At 39.4% G+C, this 22,087-nt stretch overlaps 2 protein-coding genes across 2 annotated transcripts in view; both read left to right on the forward strand.

The window, feature by feature from the left end:
• The window catches only part of LOC142364595 (uncharacterized), a 142,434-nt gene extending 129,209 nt beyond the window's left edge, over nt 1-13,225 (forward strand). Inside the window, exons 8-10 of the mRNA XM_075444420.1 lie at nt 11,306-11,516; nt 12,784-12,959; nt 13,094-13,225. The gene's annotated coding sequence lies outside the window, so the exon portion shown is untranslated. The remainder of the gene's footprint in view (nt 1-11,305; nt 11,517-12,783; nt 12,960-13,093) is intronic.
• LOC142364597 (apolipoprotein B-100-like) overlaps nt 1-21,901 on the forward strand; it is an 81,809-nt gene extending 59,908 nt beyond the window's left edge. Inside the window, 7 exon segments of the mRNA XM_075444431.1 lie at nt 11,306-11,516; nt 12,784-12,959; nt 13,094-13,281; nt 13,547-13,692; nt 16,043-16,419; nt 17,354-20,683; nt 20,686-21,901. Of these exon segments, the coding sequence (XP_075300546.1) occupies nt 11,306-11,516; nt 12,784-12,959; nt 13,094-13,281; nt 13,547-13,692; nt 16,043-16,419; nt 17,354-20,683; nt 20,686-20,816 (4,559 nt within the window). The 3' untranslated portion in view covers nt 20,817-21,901.
• The last annotated feature ends 186 nt before the right edge of the window (nt 21,902-22,087 follow it).

Below are 22,087 nucleotides of genomic sequence, written 5' to 3' on the forward strand. Positions count from 1 at the left end.
ACAATTTTAAAGGATGCTTTTGTTTCTACTGGTCATTGATGTTACTACTGTTACTATTGTAATAGTTATACTACTGTTGCTATTGCTGTTACTATAACTGATGTTACACTCTGTTTCTATATAGTGGTCAACCTTAGAATTCCCAGAGTGAAAACTTGGAAAGTGTGCAGAGAATGTTGTGAAAAGTGATGGCATTCATGTGTAATATCCCAAAGAATGACATAGCATCAGATGAAAGCAGCAAATTTACTAGATTTGATTTGATTTGATTTGACTTTTATTTTAAGTAGACTCATATGGGACATACCCAAGACAGATTGGAGCAAATTATTCTTCCTGACTTGAATAGGCTTCCAGTCAGTGTTCTTTTCCTTCAAAGAATGAACTCTCAATAATCAGAAAATACTTAGTAGCAGAGAATTGTAGTATTCTCAAAGTTGTCCTTCTTTAAATATACAAAAAGCAAAATACAGGCATTCATCCATTATGCAGTATTTTTGTTATCTCATCAAACAGACTAAAAGTCCATGGTCTGTAATATATAATGTAATGTATATAATATAATATAAACCGAATATATGCAAAATAATATATATAATAACTATGGCTTATATAATTAAAGGTTAATGGATTTTCTGTATTCATATTAATCTTAGCAAAGTGCCCAGAGAGGTAGTGGAGGCCCCATCCCTGGAAACATTCAAGACCAGGCTGAACAGGGCTCTGAGCAACCTGATCTAGTTAGCCGTGTCCCTGCTTGCTGCGGGGGGGTTGGACTAGATGACCTCTAGGGGTCCCTTCCGACCCAAAACTTTCTATGATTCTATAAAGTCTTTGTTGGCATTGCCAAAACAGGCACGGCAAAACCAGTTGCTCACTGGAAAAGACTAGCATAGGAAGGAGGGGGTTCAGTTTCAGATGAGTGACTTGATGCAGCTTTGTCTGTGCTGCTGTGGAAAAAAGTGTAGCAAAGTCTGAAGACAAAATTTGATAAAATAAATTGTTCTTTCTAGAATCAAATCTAGACTTCGAATGTCAGGAGAACTCCTACAACAAAGACTTTACAAAAAATAAAATGTTAATGCATAGTATGGGTAAGAAACTAATTTAAAGCCCAAATCCTGTTAGTTTAAGAGGCTCAGTTAAAGTTTGTTAGATGAGTTTTCTGTTTAGTGGTATTCATATGACAGTCCCTAAATGCAGCAGAAGAAACGTTAGAAAGGTGCGCACATACTGAAAAGAAAGGGATCTACAGTACTGTGGAGACCACCAAGACATGCCATATGTACCATAAATACAGGACACCATAGCACACATTACGGAATAGGAGCTATGAAAAATGCTTTCCTCTGCTGACTCCCAGCTATATGCTGGCATTAATTTACTGTGCTCAGTTTCCTTAGCTTTTCTGGGTTCTAGGGGTGACTGTGACCATCAAATCTATTTTCATCATAAGCAATATACTCATGTGTATGATGTGCCATGGCTTATGAGTGAGAGTTTAAGTAGCTGAAAGTAAGCAATACCTGTACTCAGTCTTGAGTCCTGGTCCCTGCTATATGTATTGTGTTTGCATTTAATCCACATGTGCAGTACATACATAGCTGAAGCTAGGACTTCGTACTCCCAGATACCTGTCCCAACATGCACAGGAGTTGTTTCATGATTTGCTTGTTCTATTTTCTGGCTCTACAGACTTCAATTTGTGGCTACATAGTAGTGCAGGTTCATCAGAAAGGCTGCTCCCAACTAGAATCACGTGTAGCATTATACGTAGGACACTGATACATAGGATCAAACCTTCTCTCGTGATGACGGATCAGGAAACTTGGTCATCTACTTCTCAAGCAAGTGCTGCAGTTCCAGTGGAAATGCAGCTGTTCCAGTGATTTAGAGTACAGTAATGCACCCAAATACGTAACTTCTTCCTGGACATGTGAGGAGGCAGTACACCTTCAGTTTATCAGTTGTTCTTTGGTTGTGGAGTCTCCTTCTCTGGAGATATTCAAGACCCACCTGGACAAGGTCCTCTGCAGCCTGCTGTAGGTGACCCTGCTTCAGCAGGAGGGCTGGACTAGGTGACCCACAGAGGTCCCTTCCAACCCCTACCATTCTTTACACATATGAGCTGCACTTTCTTTGTGTTCTGCAAATGATCTGTGCATGTTCTGTTTTTCAGTTTTAGGTAGTACCAATGTATGAACATGCAGAACATCCTAAAGCAATGGCAAGATTTTTAGTAACGAAAGAAGGCATAACTGGCAAAATTCATTAACTATATGACAGTTCCAGCTAGCTTGTTTCATCAGCATTAGTAAAAGCCCTGCATTTTCCTCAACAACCCATGAAACTTCATTACAGGAATGGCTAGTTACCAGACGCTGATGACATTTTTATCTGTTTTAGGGAATTTTCCCCTTGCTAGGTTCTCCTAAGAAAAAAGATTTGAAATGCCCAGAAATAGTTCCTTTTTAAATATAATTTCATCGTTGTTTTTTAATAGTTTTTAATACTGATATTTAGGTTTTTTGAAGGGAATGGTGAACAAACTTAGTGGTCTCTGGTAGTACCTAGTGCTTCAACAGTGCTGCCTTACCATGGTGAGCACCAAGGCCCAAACTGTCCTAATTCTGAGTAATGTGGACTAAAGGAAAAAAAAAAATCTTAAGGGAAAAGAAACATGTAACACAGCACTGACCTCAGATGGCTTGATCCAAAGACAGCTGGAGAACTGCCATTTAGGTGTTTGGTTTTTAGAACAGGACCAAATCTGTGCAGATTACAGATATGCAGCATATACCAAAGATTGGAGCTACTTCCAGTGTAGAACATCAGGGAGTAAAGTTTGATGTTTCAGTCGTCCTTTCTCTTCTCAAATGTGCACCAATACTCGCTGCTTGTCTTTGTGGTATAGACTGCAAAAGATGCAAAGATGTAAGCCCTGCAAGAGAGTCACCAGGCTTCAGAATGGTTCCATCTCCAAAGTCTTTATTTCACTTCCAAGAGAAAACCTTTATGTTGTCTAACTCCGTGTGGGTGCTGACTTCTTCCAGTGAGCTGAAAGCATGGGGGTTTCTTGATGACTGAACGTATAAAAGTAGTGTGTGGCATTTTGTGGCACCTGCTGTGAAAAAAATGCTGTCCCTTGACTAGATAATACAGCAATATAAACCTGTCACAGCAGAGTGGTGCACTCATGTTATCTGCATGCTTACGGGTTGAGTCATAACTTCTGTAATTTGTTTATGCCCGTGCAATGTCACATTAATGCAGTTGGTCAGCCTCAGCTTGAGCCCATGTAACCATCTGAAGGCAGCGAAGAGACACAGGCAAAACAGGGAGATAGCTAAGAAATCTCTGAGTGCTGGGGACTCCAGAGCTCTATTTATCTGCAGTGCTGAAGTGAGCAAATAAATAGATTTTAAGCAACAGTCAAAACCTCTTGATGTTTGAATGCAGAAAGGGATCAAATGCTATGGGCAAAAATATGATCTTTTTGTACAGTCTCTTGTAGAATCATACTACAAAGTAAAATCATTCTTACATATTACAAGACATATTGAGGCAGCTTATAAATATAAATGCTTATAAATATCTGAAGGGTGGGTGTCAGGAGGATGGGGCCAAACTCTTTTCAGTGGTGCCCAGCCACAGGACAAGGGCAATGGACACAAACTGAAGCAGAGGAAGTTCCGTCTGAACATGAGGAAGAACTTCTTCCCTCTGAGGGTGATGGAGCCCTGGAACAGGCTGCCCAGGGAGGTTGTGGAGTCTCCTTCTCTGGAGATATTCAAGAGCTGCCTGGACAAGGTCCTCTGCAGCCTGCCGTAGGTGACCCTGCTTGGGCAGGCGGGTTGGACTAGATGACCCACAGAGGTCCCTTCCAACCCCGAACATTCCGTGATTCTGTGATTCTGTGAGTCCTAGCAACCAAAGCAGAACATTGTCTGGAGCACTGTGAGGATCTGGAACTCTCACCTTTGGCAGTTTGCTCTGAGGTTCTAAACCGTTTGCCTCAGCTGCTTGCTACAGACTATATAAATGGAGGCCTAAATCAGAAGGCTCATTCTCCCTCTGAGGCGGTAGGGAAGAGGTGAAAAGGGGAGAGAAGGAAAAACAGGAAGAGAAAGAGTAGCAAGAGGGTTCAGGGCTCACCATGGGCCCTGCGCAGCTCTTGCTGCTCTTGCTGCTCTTGCTGCTGCCCAGCAGTGGCGTTCTCACACGTAAGTACTGCCTTTTATGCTAGTGCTTTTTGCTGCTTTATTTATGAACCTGTGTGTCCTGGGTTTGGCCAGGACAGGGTTAATTTTCACCGGACTCCAGGAAGGGGCACAGCCGGGGAGTGGGGGCTGACCCCACCTGGCCAAACAGAGCCCGGTATTCCATACCATGTGCCATCACGCTGGGTTCCGGTTGGGGGGGGCGGCGCGGTGGGAACGCTCTCTCGGCTCGGGAGCGTGCGGCGCTGGTGCGGTCCGAGAGAGCGGGTCTGATTTTGTCGTGTTTTTTTCTCCTTATCTGTATCGTTGTTGTTACTGTTCCCTCTGTTTGCTGTTCTGTTAAACTGCCCTTATCCCGACCCACCAGTTTCTGCCTGTTTTCTTTCCATTCTCCTCCGCACCCCGGCGGGGGGAGGGGCGGCCGCGTGGCGCTTTTGTTGCCAGCGGCAGCCGAAACCAAAACACTGTGAAAACAAAAATAATACAAAAATCAACAGGACAATGGCTTATAGAATTAGAGAGGGCAAGTGTGGCAAAGATGTAATCTCTTCACTTTGTAGGCTGTACAATCGTAGAAAAAGTCACAAATGTCGCCTGGGGTCTTTTGATCAGATTTAATGTAGCTTGGAGATACCACACAGACTTGTCTCAGCTGTTGCTAACCTATTTTGCAGCGAGCGTGAAGATGGAGAGCAGTAAAGCAAAATGCATTAGGCAGGCAATACTGACATTTAAAATAGAACTTTGTGTTAAAGGGACACAGTCATCAGTAGTAGTAGTAAAAGACGTAGGCCAGTAGAGTTTTTTTTCCTAAGATCAGAAAAGTCAGCCTAGATCAATGTGGTGCTGTGGACTGTGAGCTATCCTTGCTTCCCAAGAAGTGGCTTTTTAGAATATGACACTGTAGTGTTAGTTAAGACTTCAGGAGCCTTAGGGAGGAAAGTGAGTCTAGGGCCAATTATGCAGGTCTGGTTTTATATGCAGATCGAATTCATCATAAATACACCTTTGTTGAACTAATATTCTGTTGTTGACATACAATTTTAAAGGATGCTTTTGTTTCTACTGGTCATTGATGTTACTACTGTTACTATTGTAATAGTTATACTACTGTTGCTATTGCTGTTACTATAACTGATGTTACACTCTGTTTCTATATAGTGGTCAACCTTAGAATTCCCAGAGTGAAAACTTGGAAAGTGTGCAGAGAATGTTGTGAAAAGTGATGGCATTCATGTGTAATATCCCAAAGAATGACATAGCATCAGATGAAAGCAGCAAATTTACTAGATTTGATTTGATTTGATTTGACTTTTATTTTAAGTAGACTCATATGGGACATACCCAAGACAGATTGGAGCAAATTATTCTTCCTGACTTGAATAGGCTTCCAGTCAGTGTTCTTTTCCTTCAAAGAAAGAACTCTCAATAATCAGAAAATACTTAGTAGCAGAGAATTGTAGTATTCTCAAAGTTGTCCTTCTTTAAATATACAAAAAGCAAAATACAGGCATTCATCCATTATGCAGTATTTTTGTTATCTCATCAAACAGACTAAAAGTCCATGGTCTGTAATATATAATGTAATGTATATAATATAATATAAACCGAATATATGCAAAATAATATATATAATAACTATGGCTTATATAATTAAAGGTTAATGGATTTTCTGTATTCATATTAATCTTAGCAAAGTGCCCAGAGAGGTAGTGGAGGCCCCATCCCTGGAAACATTCAAGACCAGGCTGAACAGGGCTCTGAGCAACCTGATCTAGTTAGCCGTGTCCCTGCTTGCTGCGGGGGGGTTGGACTAGATGACCTCTAGGGGTCCCTTCCGACCCAAAACTTTCTATGATTCTATAAAGTCTTTGTTGGCATTGCCAAAACAGGCACGGCAAAACCAGTTGCTCACTGGAAAAGACTAGCATAGGAAGGAGGGGGTTCAGTTTCAGATGAGTGACTTGATGCAGCTTTGTCTGTGCTGCTGTGGAAAAAAGTGTAGCAAAGTCTGAAGACAAAATTTGATAAAATAAATTGTTCTTTCTAGAATCAAATCTAGACTTCGAATGTCAGGAGAACTCCTACAACAAAGACTTTACAAAAAATAAAATGTTAATGCATAGTATGGGTAAGAAACTAATTTAAAGCCCAAATCCTGTTAGTTTAAGAGGCTCAGTTAAAGTTTGTTAGATGAGTTTTCTGTTTAGTGGTATTCATATGACAGTCCCTAAATGCAGCAGAAGAAACGTTAGAAAGGTGCGCACATACTGAAAAGAAAGGGATCTACAGTACTGTGGAGACCACCAAGACATGCCATATGTACCATAAATACAGGACACCATAGCACACATTACGGAATAGGAGCTATGAAAAATGCTTTCCTCTGCTGACTCCCAGCTATATGCTGGCATTAATTTACTGTGCTCAGTTTCCTTAGCTTTTCTGGGTTCTAGGGGTGACTGTGACCATCAAATCTATTTTCATCATAAGCAATATACTCATGTGTATGATGTGCCATGGCTTATGAGTGAGAGTTTAAGTAGCTGAAAGTAAGCAATACCTGTACTCAGTCTTGAGTCCTGGTCCCTGCTATATGTATTGTGTTTGCATTTAATCCACATGTGCAGTACATACATAGCTGAAGCTAGGACTTCGTACTCCCAGATACCTGTCCCAACATGCACAGGAGTTGTTTCATGATTTGCTTGTTCTATTTTCTGGCTCTACAGACTTCAATTTGTGGCTACATAGTAGTGCAGGTTCATCAGAAAGGCTGCTCCCAACTAGAATCACGTGTAGCATTATACGTAGGACACTGATACATAGGATCAAACCTTCTCTCGTGATGACGGATCAGGAAACTTGGTCATCTACTTCTCAAGCAAGTGCTGCAGTTCCAGTGGAAATGCAGCTGTTCCAGTGATTTAGAGTACAGTAATGCACCCAAATACGTAACTTCTTCCTGGACATGTGAGGAGGCAGTACACCTTCAGTTTATCAGTTGTTCTTTGGTTGTGGAGTCTCCTTCTCTGGAGATATTCAAGACCCACCTGGACAAGGTCCTCTGCAGCCTGCTGTAGGTGACCCTGCTTCAGCAGGAGGGCTGGACTAGGTGACCCACAGAGGTCCCTTCCAACCCCTACCATTCTTTACACATATGAGCTGCACTTTCTTTGTGTTCTGCAAATGATCTGTGCATGTTCTGTTTTTCAGTTTTAGGTAGTACCAATGTATGAACATGCAGAACATCCTAAAGCAATGGCAAGATTTTTAGTAACGAAAGAAGGCATAACTGGCAAAATTCATTAACTATATGACAGTTCCAGCTAGCTTGTTTCATCAGCATTAGTAAAAGCCCTGCATTTTCCTCAACAACCCATGAAACTTCATTACAGGAATGGCTAGTTACCAGACGCTGATGACATTTTTATCTGTTTTAGGGAATTTTCCCCTTGCTAGGTTCTCCTAAGAAAAAAGATTTGAAATGCCCAGAAATAGTTCCTTTTTAAATATAATTTCATCGTTGTTTTTTAATAGTTTTTAATACTGATATTTAGGTTTTTTGAAGGGAATGGTGAACAAACTTAGTGGTCTCTGGTAGTACCTAGTGCTTCAACAGTGCTGCCTTACCATGGTGAGCACCAAGGCCCAAACTGTCCTAATTCTGAGTAATGTGGACTAAAGGAAAAAAAAAAATCTTAAGGGAAAAGAAACATGTAACACAGCACTGACCTCAGATGGCTTGATCCAAAGACAGCTGGAGAACTGCCATTTAGGTGTTTGGTTTTTAGAACAGGACCAAATCTGTGCAGATTACAGATATGCAGCATATACCAAAGATTGGAGCTACTTCTAGTGTAGAACATCAGGGAGTAAAGTTTGATGTTTCAGTCGTCCTTTCTCTTCTCAAATGTGCACCAATACTCGCTGCTTGTCTTTGTGGTATAGACTGCAAAAGATGCAAAGATGTAAGCCCTGCAAGAGAGTCACCAGGCTTCAGAATGGTTCCATCTCCAAAGTCTTTATTTCACTTCCAAGAGAAAACCTTTATGTTGTCTAACTCCGTGTGGGTGCTGACTTCTTCCAGTGAGCTGAAAGCATGGGGGTTTCTTGATGACTGAACGTATAAAAGTAGTGTGTGGCATTTTGTGGCACCTGCTGTGAAAAAAATGCTGTCCCTTGACTAGATAATACAGCAATATAAACCTGTCACAGCAGAGTGGTGCACTCATGTTATCTGCATGCTTACGGGTTGAGTCATAACTTCTGTAATTTGTTTATGCCCGTGCAATGTCACATTAATGCAGTTGGTCAGCCTCAGCTTGAGCCCATGTAACCATCTGAAGGCAGCGAAGAGACACAGGCAAAACAGGGAGATAGCTAAGAAATCTCTGAGTGCTGGGGACTCCAGAGCTCTATTTATCTGCAGTGCTGAAGTGAGCAAATAAATAGATTTTAAGCAACAGTCAAAACCTCTTGATGTTTGAATGCAGAAAGGGATCAAATGCTATGGGCAAAAATATGATCTTTTTGTACAGTCTCTTGTAGAATCATACTACAAAGTAAAATCATTCTTACATATTACAAGACATATTGAGGCAGCTTATAAATATAAATGCTTATAAATATCTGAAGGGTGGGTGTCAGGAGGATGGGGCCAAACTCTTTTCAGTGGTGCCCAGCCACAGGACAAGGGCAATGGACACAAACTGAAGCAGAGGAAGTTCCGTCTGAACATGAGGAAGAACTTCTTCCCTCTGAGGGTGATGGAGCCCTGGAACAGGCTGCCCAGGGAGGTTGTGGAGTCTCCTTCTCTGGAGATATTCAAGAGCTGCCTGGACAAGGTCCTCTGCAGCCTGCCGTAGGTGACCCTGCTTGGGCAGGCGGGTTGGACTAGATGACCCACAGAGGTCCCTTCCAACCCCGAACATTCCGTGATTCTGTGATTCTGTGAGTCCTAGCAACCAAAGCAGAACATTGTCTGGAGCACTGTGAGGATCTGGAACTCTCACCTTTGGCAGTTTGCTCTGAGGTTCTAAACCGTTTGCCTCAGCTGCTTGCTACAGACTATATAAATGGAGGCCTAAATCAGAAGGCTCATTCTCCCTCTGAGGCGGTAGGGAAGAGGTGAAAAGGGGAGAGAAGGAAAAACAGGAAGAGAAAGAGTAGCAAGAGGGTTCAGGGCTCACCATGGGCCCTGCGCAGCTCTTGCTGCTCTTGCTGCTCTTGCTGCTGCCCAGCAGTGGCGTTCTCACACGTAAGTACTGCCTTTTATGCTAGTGCTTTTTGCTGCTTTATTTATGAACCTGTGTGTCCTGGGTTTGGCCAGGACAGGGTTAATTTTCACCGGACTCCAGGAAGGGGCACAGCCGGGGAGTGGGGGCTGACCCCACCTGGCCAAACAGAGCCCGGTATTCCATACCATGTGCCATCACGCTGGGTTCCGGTTGGGGGGGGCGGCGCGGTGGGAACGCTCTCTCGGCTCGGGAGCGTGCGGCGCTGGTGCGGTCCGAGAGAGCGGGTCTGATTTTGTCGTGTTTTTTTCTCCTTATCTGTATCGTTGTTGTTACTGTTCCCTCTGTTTGCTGTTCTGTTAAACTGCCCTTATCCCGACCCACCAGTTTCTGCCTGTTTTCTTTCCATTCTCCTCCGCACCCCGGCGGGGGGAGGGGCGGCCGCGTGGCGCTTTTGTTGCCAGCGGCAGCCGAAACCAAAACACTGTGAAAACAAAAATAATACAAAAATCAACAGGACAATGGCTTATAGAATTAGAGAGGGCAAGTGTGGCAAAGATGTAATCTCTTCACTTTGTAGGCTGTACAATCGTAGAAAAAGTCACAAATGTCGCCTGGGGTCTTTTGATCAGATTTAATGTAGCTTGGAGATACCACACAGACTTGTCTCAGCTGTTGCTAACCTATTTTGCAGCGAGCGTGAAGATGGAGAGCAGTAAAGCAAAATGCATTAGGCAGGCAATACTGACATTTAAAATAGAACTTTGTGTTAAAGGGACACAGTCATCAGTAGTAGTAGTAAAAGACGTAGGCCAGTAGAGTTTTTTTTCCTAAGATCAGAAAAGTCAGCCTAGATCAATGTGGTGCTGTGGACTGTGAGCTATCCTTGCTTCCCAAGAAGTGGCTTTTTAGAATATGACACTGTAGTGTTAGTTAAGACTTCAGGAGCCTTAGGGAGGAAAGTGAGTCTAGGGCCAATTATGCAGGTCTGGTTTTATATGCAGATCGAATTCATCATAAATACACCTTTGTTGAACTAATATTCTGTTGTTGACATACAATTTTAAAGGATGCTTTTGTTTCTACTGGTCATTGATGTTACTACTGTTACTATTGTAATAGTTATACTACTGTTGCTATTGCTGTTACTATAACTGATGTTACACTCTGTTTCTATATAGTGGTCAACCTTAGAATTCCCAGAGTGAAAACTTGGAAAGTGTGCAGAGAATGTTGTGAAAAGTGATGGCATTCATGTGTAATATCCCAAAGAATGACATAGCATCAGATGAAAGCAGCAAATTTACTAGATTTGATTTGATTTGATTTGACTTTTATTTTAAGTAGACTCATATGGGACATACCCAAGACAGATTGGAGCAAATTATTCTTCCTGACTTGAATAGGCTTCCAGTCAGTGTTCTTTTCCTTCAAAGAAAGAACTCTCAATAATCAGAAAATACTTAGTAGCAGAGAATTGTAGTATTCTCAAAGTTGTCCTTCTTTAAATATACAAAAAGCAAAATACAGGCATTCATCCATTATGCAGTATTTTTGTTATCTCATCAAACAGACTAAAAGTCCATGGTCTGTAATATATAATGTAATGTATATAATATAATATAAACCGAATATATGCAAAATAATATATATAATAACTATGGAATATATAATTAAAGGTTAATGGATTTTCTGTATTCATATTAATCTTAGCAAAGTGTCCAGAGAGGTAGTGGAGGCCCCATCCCTGGAAACATTCAAGACCTGTGCATGTTCTGTTTTTCAGTTTTAGGTAGTACCGAACAAATTCCATAGTTGTAAATAACCAAAGTACATTATATTTTCCAGGTGTAAAGCAGCATGAGGCCACATTGACCTTCAGGTACAACAGAGACAGAAAGACTTTGACCAGTGATGTCCACATTCCAGATGTTGATGTTGAATTTGGTACAAACTTCAGAATTACTGGTGAATCCATTTCTGGGAAGAAAGCATATACCTTTGTCTTAGACTTTAACAAGAAGAAGATTTCTGAAGTTACTTTTACTGGCCAGATCAGGTAACTCAGAAAGACGCTTAGACTTTTACAGATCTCTTTGAATAAGGTAGCTGAAGGTTTTATTTAAGGTTGAAAATTTTGGGAAATTCTATCCCATTTTGGAGAAAATGCTTATATAGAGAGACATACAAACTTGTCATTCAAACCCTTTTTAAGAACCCTTGAAATACTTTACTTGTAATCCATCACATATACATCAAATAAATACATCTAATACATCAACTGATCTTTCCTACTATATGAATATATATAGTTTGTATTACAGGTTCCTTGAGTTAGTTCTTCCCTGTTTGCACACACACAACTACAAAAATGACATTGTAGTAGTACTATTGCAGGTGTGATAATCCAAGGATATAAACAAGGCAAGGGTTGTTCGGAGAAGTGTTATGTTTTAGTGGATATATTCAGCTCTACAAAAAGTTATTACATCTCCCCATGAAGAAATCTAATGGCACTCAATAAGCAACAAAACCAAAAATAACTGAGAGCTTCCTGTAAAAATTCCCACGCTTCATGATGAGAATATTTCCGGGAACATCTACAGGGGAGCTAACAAAAATGTTCAGCCTGCCAGGGTTTCTAAAACTGCCTCACAAGCCTATAGTGAAATGAGCTGATCCCATTCTTTAATAAACCTCAGTCTTCCATGGAATTGTGTGATCTTGATGGTGCCCCGGGGAGTCTTTGTCTTTGCTGTTCATGCAGAATTGCCTCTGATATCAGTGGGAGCTTTGGACAGATATCAGGGACCTGAATTCCCTTTGATTTGCACTAACATAATATTAGAAGTTTGCTCAAGTCAACAAAGTTGCAGAGATATAAAATAAATGTGAATAAAGGAAAATGAAGCCCCATGGCATAATATGTTTCATCAAGTGTTTTGTTTCTGTGTGATTCGTGGTCAGAGGCCGTATCCTTAGTAGGCAATTCAGCTTGAGCCAGTAGTTCAGAATTTGGTTCAGGTACAACTTTACCAAGACAGGTATATATTTTCATCCATTTCAGTATTATGAAATTAATACAGAATTATTATTGTGTGCATCTGTGCACGTTATAATAATTTACCATAGATTTCCCAAAGTAACTAGCAGAAGCTGAAAACATTCATTGAATTGGAACAAATTTACAAGCTTGATTCAATCTATTTTTTTATAGTATCTATTATGCCTTTACTGTAGATTTAAATGCTGAAATTTCTCCTGAAACATAAGTGAAAAAGTAGAGTGAGATGTTTTGTATTCACATTTACTTTCTGCTGTCACAGATACGCTGGAATAGAAGAGGCAATGTTAAGGGGCACCATTTCTATTCCTCCCCTGCAAACTGAACTTAGAACTGAAGCAAAGGTTAATTATTCACCAACTGAAGGATATCTTCAGCTGAGCTCAGCTGCAACAACTCATGGAAACTCAATTTCAGAAAGACTTCTTGTCAGATATGGTAGGGGCAAAAACGTGATCCACACATACATCCTATGAATTTAAACATCTTATTGCATTAGTTTGTAGTATATCCCTAAATAGAATAAGCATATTACTAATTTTACCCATTTCTTTTAAATTCATGTTTTTCAGATTCTGAGAAAGTTGAGCTAGAGTGGCGTTCAGGTGCCAGTGCTGCTGTGAAAAAAATGTCTTCTGGCTTTGCAGTTGACTTTTCAGACTACTCAAAACCTTTAGAGAAGCATGCCAATGAACTGCTGGATCAGAAGGTGGCTCATACTAATATGACACTGCGACATATTGTGTCACAATTTATTGTGGTATGTTTCAGCCTACAGTAGATATTACAGCTTGACCACATAGCTCTCGTGAATTCTCACCTCCCCCATGGGTGTCAAAATGGCAACTACTTGTAAGAGCATTCATCAGATTGAATAAGATGTATATTTCCAACTTCGATTGAACCAGTCACTTTATCAGATGCGTAGTGCTCAGTATATGGATAGCTACAATGGCTTTCAGATAACTTCCTGGGAAGTCCTAAAACTTGTTATTTACTTTGAAAGTCTTGTCTCCTCATTGCAGGCAACCAACGCCTGGCTGCAAAAGGCATCAAGAGATGTCCCCTATGCCCAGATTCTGCAAGACAAACTAAGTGGACTGCAGGAACTGAACATTCAGAAAATTAACCTGCCTGTTATCACCATTCCTGAAGAACTCTTCCTGAAAAGGTAGGGAGATAAATTAGGATAGTCACACAGGAAACTGAAAATAGGTATTTATTCGTATTTTTGTGTTATTTTAATTTACTTTGTTTTATAAAACAGCGTGGAATTGCTATAAATATTAGCTTAAAATTGGAATCATAACCAAGAATTTTAAGACCAGAGACATGAAATTATATGGAGGAAATAATGCGTGTCTTTAATACAGATTGGACTTTACAGCAATCACTCCTGCAGTATACGAATATATCCTGAAGTATTGTGTTATGTAGTAATGAGAACGGAACAAAAATACAGCGTTCAACAATCTTTACTTTAAGCCACTAATGAAGCCAGGTTTCCCGTAGATTTGTGTCCTGCACCCCCACAGACACTTTGTCTTTGGCCATAATCCTAATAACTCTACTTTTTCCTGTGTAGTCCTATTGGACATTTCTTCCTGTTCCCCTACGCATACTGGATGACCTCCACCAGTATAGTACACTGACCTCTTCCCATGTCTGACTCCATCTGTCACCTGCTCAGAGGCAGCACGTGCCGTGGTTGTACACATATGGACTGGATGCTTGCACTAGTTTGGGCCCATCCCCTCCAGCTAATAGAGAGTTTCACAGAACTTGCATGAAAGTAGTTACCCCTGGGGCTTTTAGCCTTCTGTCAAATTTGATAGAAATCATCCAATGTGTTAAAAATGTCTAAAAAGTAGTATTTGACAAGCAAAAAGGGATACTGGAAGGCAGATAAATAGTGTATTTCTTCTATTTCTAGGAAATTAGACGATAAGTCAGCCAGAGTAGATCTAGACTAAAATACTCGTGCACCTGCCAAGATTTGCTCTCATTACAGTTCCTAGCACATATTGTTCTTGCCATTTAGTGTTCATAGCACATTGCTGCTCTGCCTATGCATAAGAATTCAAGGAACAGTGTTGTTTGGTAGTATCTTCAGAATATATCCACAGCTACCACTGTGATAAGTAGAAACATGTCTGTATAGTTTAGTCATGAGCTGGGGACACATCGATGGCTGAAACAGATGTAAAGGACAACAGAAGCTAGTGTAAGGTTGGATTGCAAAAACAGATGGAGAACAGTCTGGCATTTTATCTTTCTTAGTGCTATTTTTCCATGTATTGTCTTTCACTGTGGTAATACGAAACTGGATGTTAACGACACACAACTGTATTGCTTCCAGTGTATTCCTAAGCTAAGTATAAACAAGGAAAAAACTGCTTTTTCCTCTGTGTTCTTATCAGCACTGCACATTTAATAATAATAATAGGAATTTCTGCTGCTCTGTGATGTTGATTTTTTTAACCATTTGATGTAAAGGAACAAATTTCAAAAGTGTTTCCATGATTTTCATCTTAGGATGTAGCTCTAAGTGTAAAAAAGAAGATTTTGTGATGTAAAAGACCGGTTAGGCAAACAAGAAAAGCATCTTTGCCAGCTTATTGTTCATGCACAAATTAAGGCCACGTTTCCTCCTGTTTTGCCTTTTCATAATTACACTTTTCCCCCACAAGCTTTTCAGCCGATGATCTGTTTTTTCCAGTCCTAGCTCCTGCTAAAATGGTTAGATTGTATTTATTTTTATTCAGAATAAAACAAATCCTGAGTATTTGGATGAAACTTTTGAAACACTTATCATCATAAAGATAAATTCTTTATAATTCAGGTTCTTATAACTTCTAATGCTAATAAGACTTCTTCTGCATTTCTATAAGACTACATCACTTTTTTAAAGAACAATATAATCCCCTTTTTCTGATACTTGACATGCCACATTGCACAAGTGCAGCAGTATTTTTGGAGTATTTTTTTTTCCTATGTGTCAGTTATTTTCATTCAGATTCCTTCATTTTGAGGATCATTTTCGTGTCAATACATCTTTTCATTAATGTTCAGAAAGCAGATTTGGATTTTCAGAGTAGAAAATCAAATACAAGATTCATAACCATTGTATATTAGCCCCTGGAATGGCACTCTCCACCTGTGAGCTGAAGTTAAGCTCTGAACAAAGAATCAGGAACCTTTGAATTCCAAGGCAAGGTCTTACAGAATGAATGTGTTTCTGGACTACTTGACCTATGAATCTCTTTGATTATGAAATAAGGGGAAAAAACTTTGACAGAATTCACTGATATCAAAGTGCTTTCAGTAAATTCTGGTAGATGAGTGCTTTAAAAATGCTGATAATAATAGATGGTCATTACATTTCTCTCTAAACCTAACATCAGGGCATTGATATAAGCATGTAAGTAAGCTCAGTATCGTGGGAATAGTAGGAATCATGGAAATTTCTGTATATGCTTCTTGGACTTAGAGTTTCTAACAGAGTCACTTTTGTTTTCTAGTGAAGACCGGACCAGATACAGCTTAAATAAAAACAGTTTTCTAATTAATATCCCATTGCCATTCGGTGGAAGATCATCCCATGACAGAAGGGTGCCACAGACTGTTAAAACACCTCCTCTGGTAATGGAGTCAATGGGAATAAGTGTGCCATCTCAGGAACACAGAATCCCAACATTTACTGTTCCAGAATCCTATCCTCTACATGTGCCTTTACTTGACACTTTAGAGGTCGCTGCTAATGTGTACAGCAACTACTACAACTGGACCGCAGCGTACACTTTGGCTAATAGCACCACAGAGAAGGCATCCAGCATAAGAACTACTTATACCACGAAAGCTGATTCGATTTTTGAGCTACTTTCCTACAGTGTGAAAGGTAAGAATGTGTGCTAATACTGCAACGTTGGCAAAATTATTTTAATGACTTTATTTTCCATGTATCAGGTACAGCACATTCATTTTCCTGTTCCTTATTTAAAGTGTTGTATAATTCTAATCACTTTCTTTTTTTTAAAAGATATTATGTGAATCTGTTTATTCAGGCAAAAAAAGTGAAGTCAAATTAATTCAATAAAGACTTTTAAGGTCCGTATTTTCCTAGATATTCCCTACTGAAGAAAAAGTCCTTCAAAACTGAAGGAGTGATTCTGTAAACAATTTATATCTGACAAGTCAAGTGTTTTCAAAATCAAGTGTGCAGGTGTATGTGTAGGTATGACCACAGGTTATTTCTTGCCTTTTTATATATATATATATAATTTTTTTTATCATTTATATATGTCCATATACTGCCATAACTACATAGCAGTTACCCCAGATTCAGACTGGATAGGTCTTAAAACTGATATTTTTAAGTTAGTTCCTCTCAAATTGCAGTTTGAGTTCTCAAATTGCAAAAGGAGAAGCTAGCTTCAGTCTTTCCTAAACTCCCCACCATAAATGAAGCACGATAAAGAAAACATTAAAAAACAGGCATGTTAGATATGTGTTATTTTTGAGAGTCCATCTTCTCAATTGAAGTTTAAATAACAATGTAACTTCGTGCTGTTTCACATAAGTGTGGTCAGTAGAGTAGTGTAGAGATGTAATTTATTCATAGTTCAAAATTTTAACCCCAAGTATCAAAATAATAACAATTTTTATAGAAATATTCAGGATTTACCAAAATATTTTGGCCTCTAAAGCAAAATGGTATAACAGTAATAGCAATTGAAGCAGTAAGATAAAAGCTTAGTGGCATCAGACAAAGTCTTAAAGACAAAAAGGTATAAATTACACTGTTATCCTTTGTCTTCTTTTTTCTATTTCAGGTTCTGGAGAAGCATCATACAGTAGAAATGGATTCACCTGTGCATATGAAAATCACCTGAAGCACAGACTCTTAACATCAAATTTTAAGTTGGCCAGGACAAAGAGTTATGATTCTAGTCCAGTTGCAAACTACACCGTGTCACTGATGGCATCCAGTACTCTGGGTCCTCAGCTTTCATTTTCCGGTGATATTGTTTCTGAAAAGACAAATAATGTAACTATCAATAACGTCAAGATGGAAGGACAGCTGGAAGTGGCTTCTGTCTTTGCAAGAAGCATTGACACTCTGTCAAGCTCGTACAATGAAAAGAGACGAGTTTTAGAAGGAAAATCAAATCTGAAGTTGGATTCTTCTTACCTACAGGCTACCAATCAGGTATCTGGCAGATACAGTGATGATTTGTTTTCCATTACTTTCCGAGGTCATATGCACAAATTGATGGTAAATTATGAAATTGATAAGCAGTTATATTTTTTAATGGACAGAGTGATAGACCTGCTTAACCAGTACAGAATAAAAGAAACTGTACAGAAACTGACCATCTACCTGAAAAATATTGATGTGAAGTCATGCTTTGATAAAGCTGTTGCTTTTATTGATGATGCTGTCAAGAAAGTGCAAACCTTTGATTATGAAATTATGATAAAGGAAGTCAACAAGTTCCTTGACATGGTTATTAAAAAGCTCAAGTCTTTTGACTATAGCCAGTTTGTTGATGACACAAATAACAAAATCCGAGAAATGACCCAGAAAATAAATGAGGAACTCAGAAATCTAGAACTTCCACAGAAATCAGAAGCACTGAAACAGTATCTGAGAGATTTTAGAGCCGTTATTTCAAAGTACATGGAACAACTAAGGGACACCAAGCTTGCTGCAATAGTTAACTGGTTCAAGGAGCTCATAAACTCAACAACATTTGCTAATTTGAAAGCCAAGGTAAATGAACATCTGGAAGACCTGCGAGAGAGGATTTCTGAAATGGATATTTCCCAAGAATTCCAGTGGTATCTTCAGAAGATAAGCCAATTCTACAATTCTGTTGTAATACACATTTCTGAACAGTGGAACATAGCTTTTAAGAAAATTGTTGCTTTGGCTGAAGAGTATGATCTGAAAAATTGGGCTGAAAATTTAAACCAGTTTGTTGAAACAGGATTTAAAGTCCCTGAAATCAGAACTGTTATAGTCACTATACCTGCCTTGGAGGTTAGTCTCCGAAGTCTTCGGGAAGCAACATTTAGAACACCAGACTTCATTGTTCCACTGACTGATCTGCATATCCCCTCCTATGAGATAAATATTAAGAGACTAAAGGACATGAAAATCCCAGTGAAATTTACTACCCCAGAATTTACCGTTCTAAATACCTTTAAAGTTCCTTCCTGCACAATTGACTTGAATGAGATTAAACTTCAGATTATGAGAACAATAGACAAACTCACGTCTGGTGAATTTCAGTTGCCAGCAATTGATTTATATTGTAAAGATCTGAAGATGAGAGATGTGCCTTTTTCTAACATTTCTTTCCCAGAAATACAAATGCCTCAGTTTCAAATACCAGAATTCTTGGTTCCAAAGCTAAATCTAAATGAGCTCCAGATTCCTAACATGAAGATACCAGAGTTCCAGCTTCCACGTATCCCACATACTGTGACTGTCCCTATGTTTGGCAAATTGTCTCGTGCTTTCAAAGTCATCTCTCCATTCTTTACGCTGTCTACACAAGCTGAGGTTCATAATACTACAACATCTGTAAACAGTCCAGAATTTGTGACGTCCCTTTCAGCTCAAACAACATCCAAATTAGACTTCCTAGTTTTTAGTGTTATTGCAGATTCATGTCTCTTGGCCCCTGAGATGAAGCAGCTGAACCTTAAAAATTCCATGAAGGTCAACCACAGGTTCCTTCAAGTTGATCACACCAATGAAGTGATATTTTTAGGGACTTCGGTAGAAGGTGAAGCTGAAACTAGAGCAAACTTATATACAACGAAAAATTCAATAGAACTACAGAATAATTTAATGGTCAAGCTGCAAAGAAAAATTTCGATATGGAGTGGAACGGCATATTCCCACAGACTGAATATTCCACAAGCTGATTTCTTCAGCCAGGCTGATCTAGTCAATAATGTGACAACAGAAGTAAATGCAGGACTCATATCACTTACATGCACTGGTAAAGGAAACTGGAAATGGGCTTCTCCTAGTTTCTCCGATGAAGGCACTCATGATTCTCTCGTCATTTTCAGGTTTGATGGTCTCATTATTACATTTTCTGCCAACAGCAGAAGAAATGATAAGTACCTGAAAGTCAGCCAAGCTATGAGATGTGAACGTGCTTTCCCAAGTTACACAACACTTCAGATTCAGTCTGAAATTGAGTCTCAGCGTGTGGGACGTAGTGTTCTCAATATAAAAGGCACAGCACAGCTTGGAGGAATGAAAGTAGAATTAACAGGCTCTCATAATGCTCAGCTCAATGGGCGGATTACTGGAACTGTAAATAATGAGGTTGATGAAGACATCAAAGTCCAAACACAACAGCTGTACAAAGATGCAATGGCTTCAGACTATGCACAGAAACTGAGATCCTTGGCAGAAGATGTTAAAAAATACATTTCTCAGTTTAAAGATTTTAGTCAGAAGACGTTCCAGGACCTCTCAGAAAAGCTGCGCCAGCTGCTCCTCTATGTAAAGGCATTGTGGGAGGAATATTTTGATCTAACTACACTTGGATGTTCGGTGAAATACTACGAGGTGGAAGACAAGATACTAGGATGGCTGAAGAATCTAATAGATGCACTAGTGGATTGGCACAACAAGTATATTGGAGATCTTGCTGACTCAGTTACACGCCTAACAGACCACGCAAGAGAGCTGGTGGAAAACTACAGCCAGGAATACGATGACCTTATAACTGATGTTGAAGGAAAAGGAAAACAGAAGGTCATGGAGCTCTCATCTGCTGCTCAGGAAAAAATCCGATATTGGTCTGCAGCTGCTAAGAGGAAAATCAATGAATATAACAAGCAAGTCAAAGAAAAACTCCAGGAGATCTATGGGCAGCTTAGTCATTCCCAAGAAAAGCTAATCAGTGAGGCCAAAAGGTTAATTGATCTAACTATAGAAAATTGCACTGCATTCCTGCAGTATATCTCAGAGCTTCTTCGTTGGTTTGAGCAAACAGCTGAGACCATAAAGCCATATATAACTGTTCGTCAAGGAGAGCTGAGAACAGATGTGCCCAAGCTGTTTGACTGGCAGTCCTTTTACCAAATGCCCCAAAAAAGCAGAGAAGCCCTCGGAAAAAAAGTGGAACCAACACGCATGCTCAAGGCATTGAGCAAGGCTCGAGGAAGTGGGAAGAAATGCAAAGATTCATTGACGAACAACTTGCCACTGAGCAACTGAGCCTTCAGCAGATTATGGAAAATATACAGCAGCGCATGAAGACCTGAATGGACATGCAGAAGAGGAGAAATACTAAGTTTGTACCACAATGTATTTAAAAATAACAGCAATCAGTGTACTGGAGCTTCAGGTAGATACTGTTTGAATCTGAATTTGTAAGTGAAAACTAAATAATCTGTATTAGGTTATTTGAATAAACTTAATAAGCCAATAAATGAGTTCTTTATTGCATTTTTGTGTCAGCTGCTACTTTTACTTGGACTATAGGGCTTATTGCAAGTTGTCAAGGTCAGTGGGAAGTCTTTGCTTTGATTTCGCTGTGTGTTGGATCAAGCCAATAATGTGCAATACATATTATAAATAGTCAAAAAAGCTATGGAATGCATAGAATAAACAGGTTTTAAGATACAGGTCACATTCATAAGCCAGTTGAAGAATAGCTTGGAAACACATCTATTTCCCAACATAGAAAGACCTTCATAGATATCTTTGGGAGAAAAAGAAGAGGAAAGGAGCATGTAGAAAAATATGAAGGAAAAAAGTAATAAATTATGAAAAATAACATCAAAAAGTGAAAAAAAACATAGAAATATAAACATATATTGAAATCTGGCTCCTGGAATACTGCAGGTAATAATACCAATGTTCTGTTAAGAAAATTAAATTTATGCATGTATCAGTTTTGAGAAAACTGTGCTAAGTACTTTAGATGGGTTTTCTTTCTACTGGCTAGTTTACGAGTCAGAAATACAGGGTTTTCTTCCCTGTTTCCCCATGATATTTCTGTTTGTACATCAAATTGTCTAACTTTCAGTTATTGCAAATTTAGTTAACTGTCAAAGTTTCACTGACATCACTGAATATGATGGGAATCAAAAAGTTTTCCCTTCAGTCTCCTAGGCTGAAGCCTAGACCTCATTTAAATGAATTGTCATGTTAAAGATGAATTTAAATAATGTTGAAGAATTCACTCACGAAACAGGACTTCTTTTGAGTGGAAAATCAAAAACCTGTTGAGGTCCACACACCTGTTACGGTTTATTTTCAACTGTTGGAATACTATGTAGGTAGTCCTTGAGAAAGGCATGCTCAAGCTGAAGTAATGTTGCCTCTTTGAGAATAAACTCTTTAACAAACAACACTAGGTATTTTGTGTACATGTCTGTTTTGGTACAGGCGGTTCACTCTGTAATATGGTTGTTGTTTGTTCATTAATGTGAAAACAGAGAGTCTGGTTTCATCCCATGGTATGATTGGGCACATACAGGAAGCAATGGAGCACCAGTTTACAAATACCCGAAGAAGTTTTGTGGCAGCA

This window comes from Opisthocomus hoazin, chromosome 2, assembly GCF_030867145.1.
Source record: "Opisthocomus hoazin isolate bOpiHoa1 chromosome 2, bOpiHoa1.hap1, whole genome shotgun sequence".
NCBI classification, from domain to species: domain Eukaryota; kingdom Metazoa; phylum Chordata; class Aves; order Opisthocomiformes; family Opisthocomidae; genus Opisthocomus; species Opisthocomus hoazin.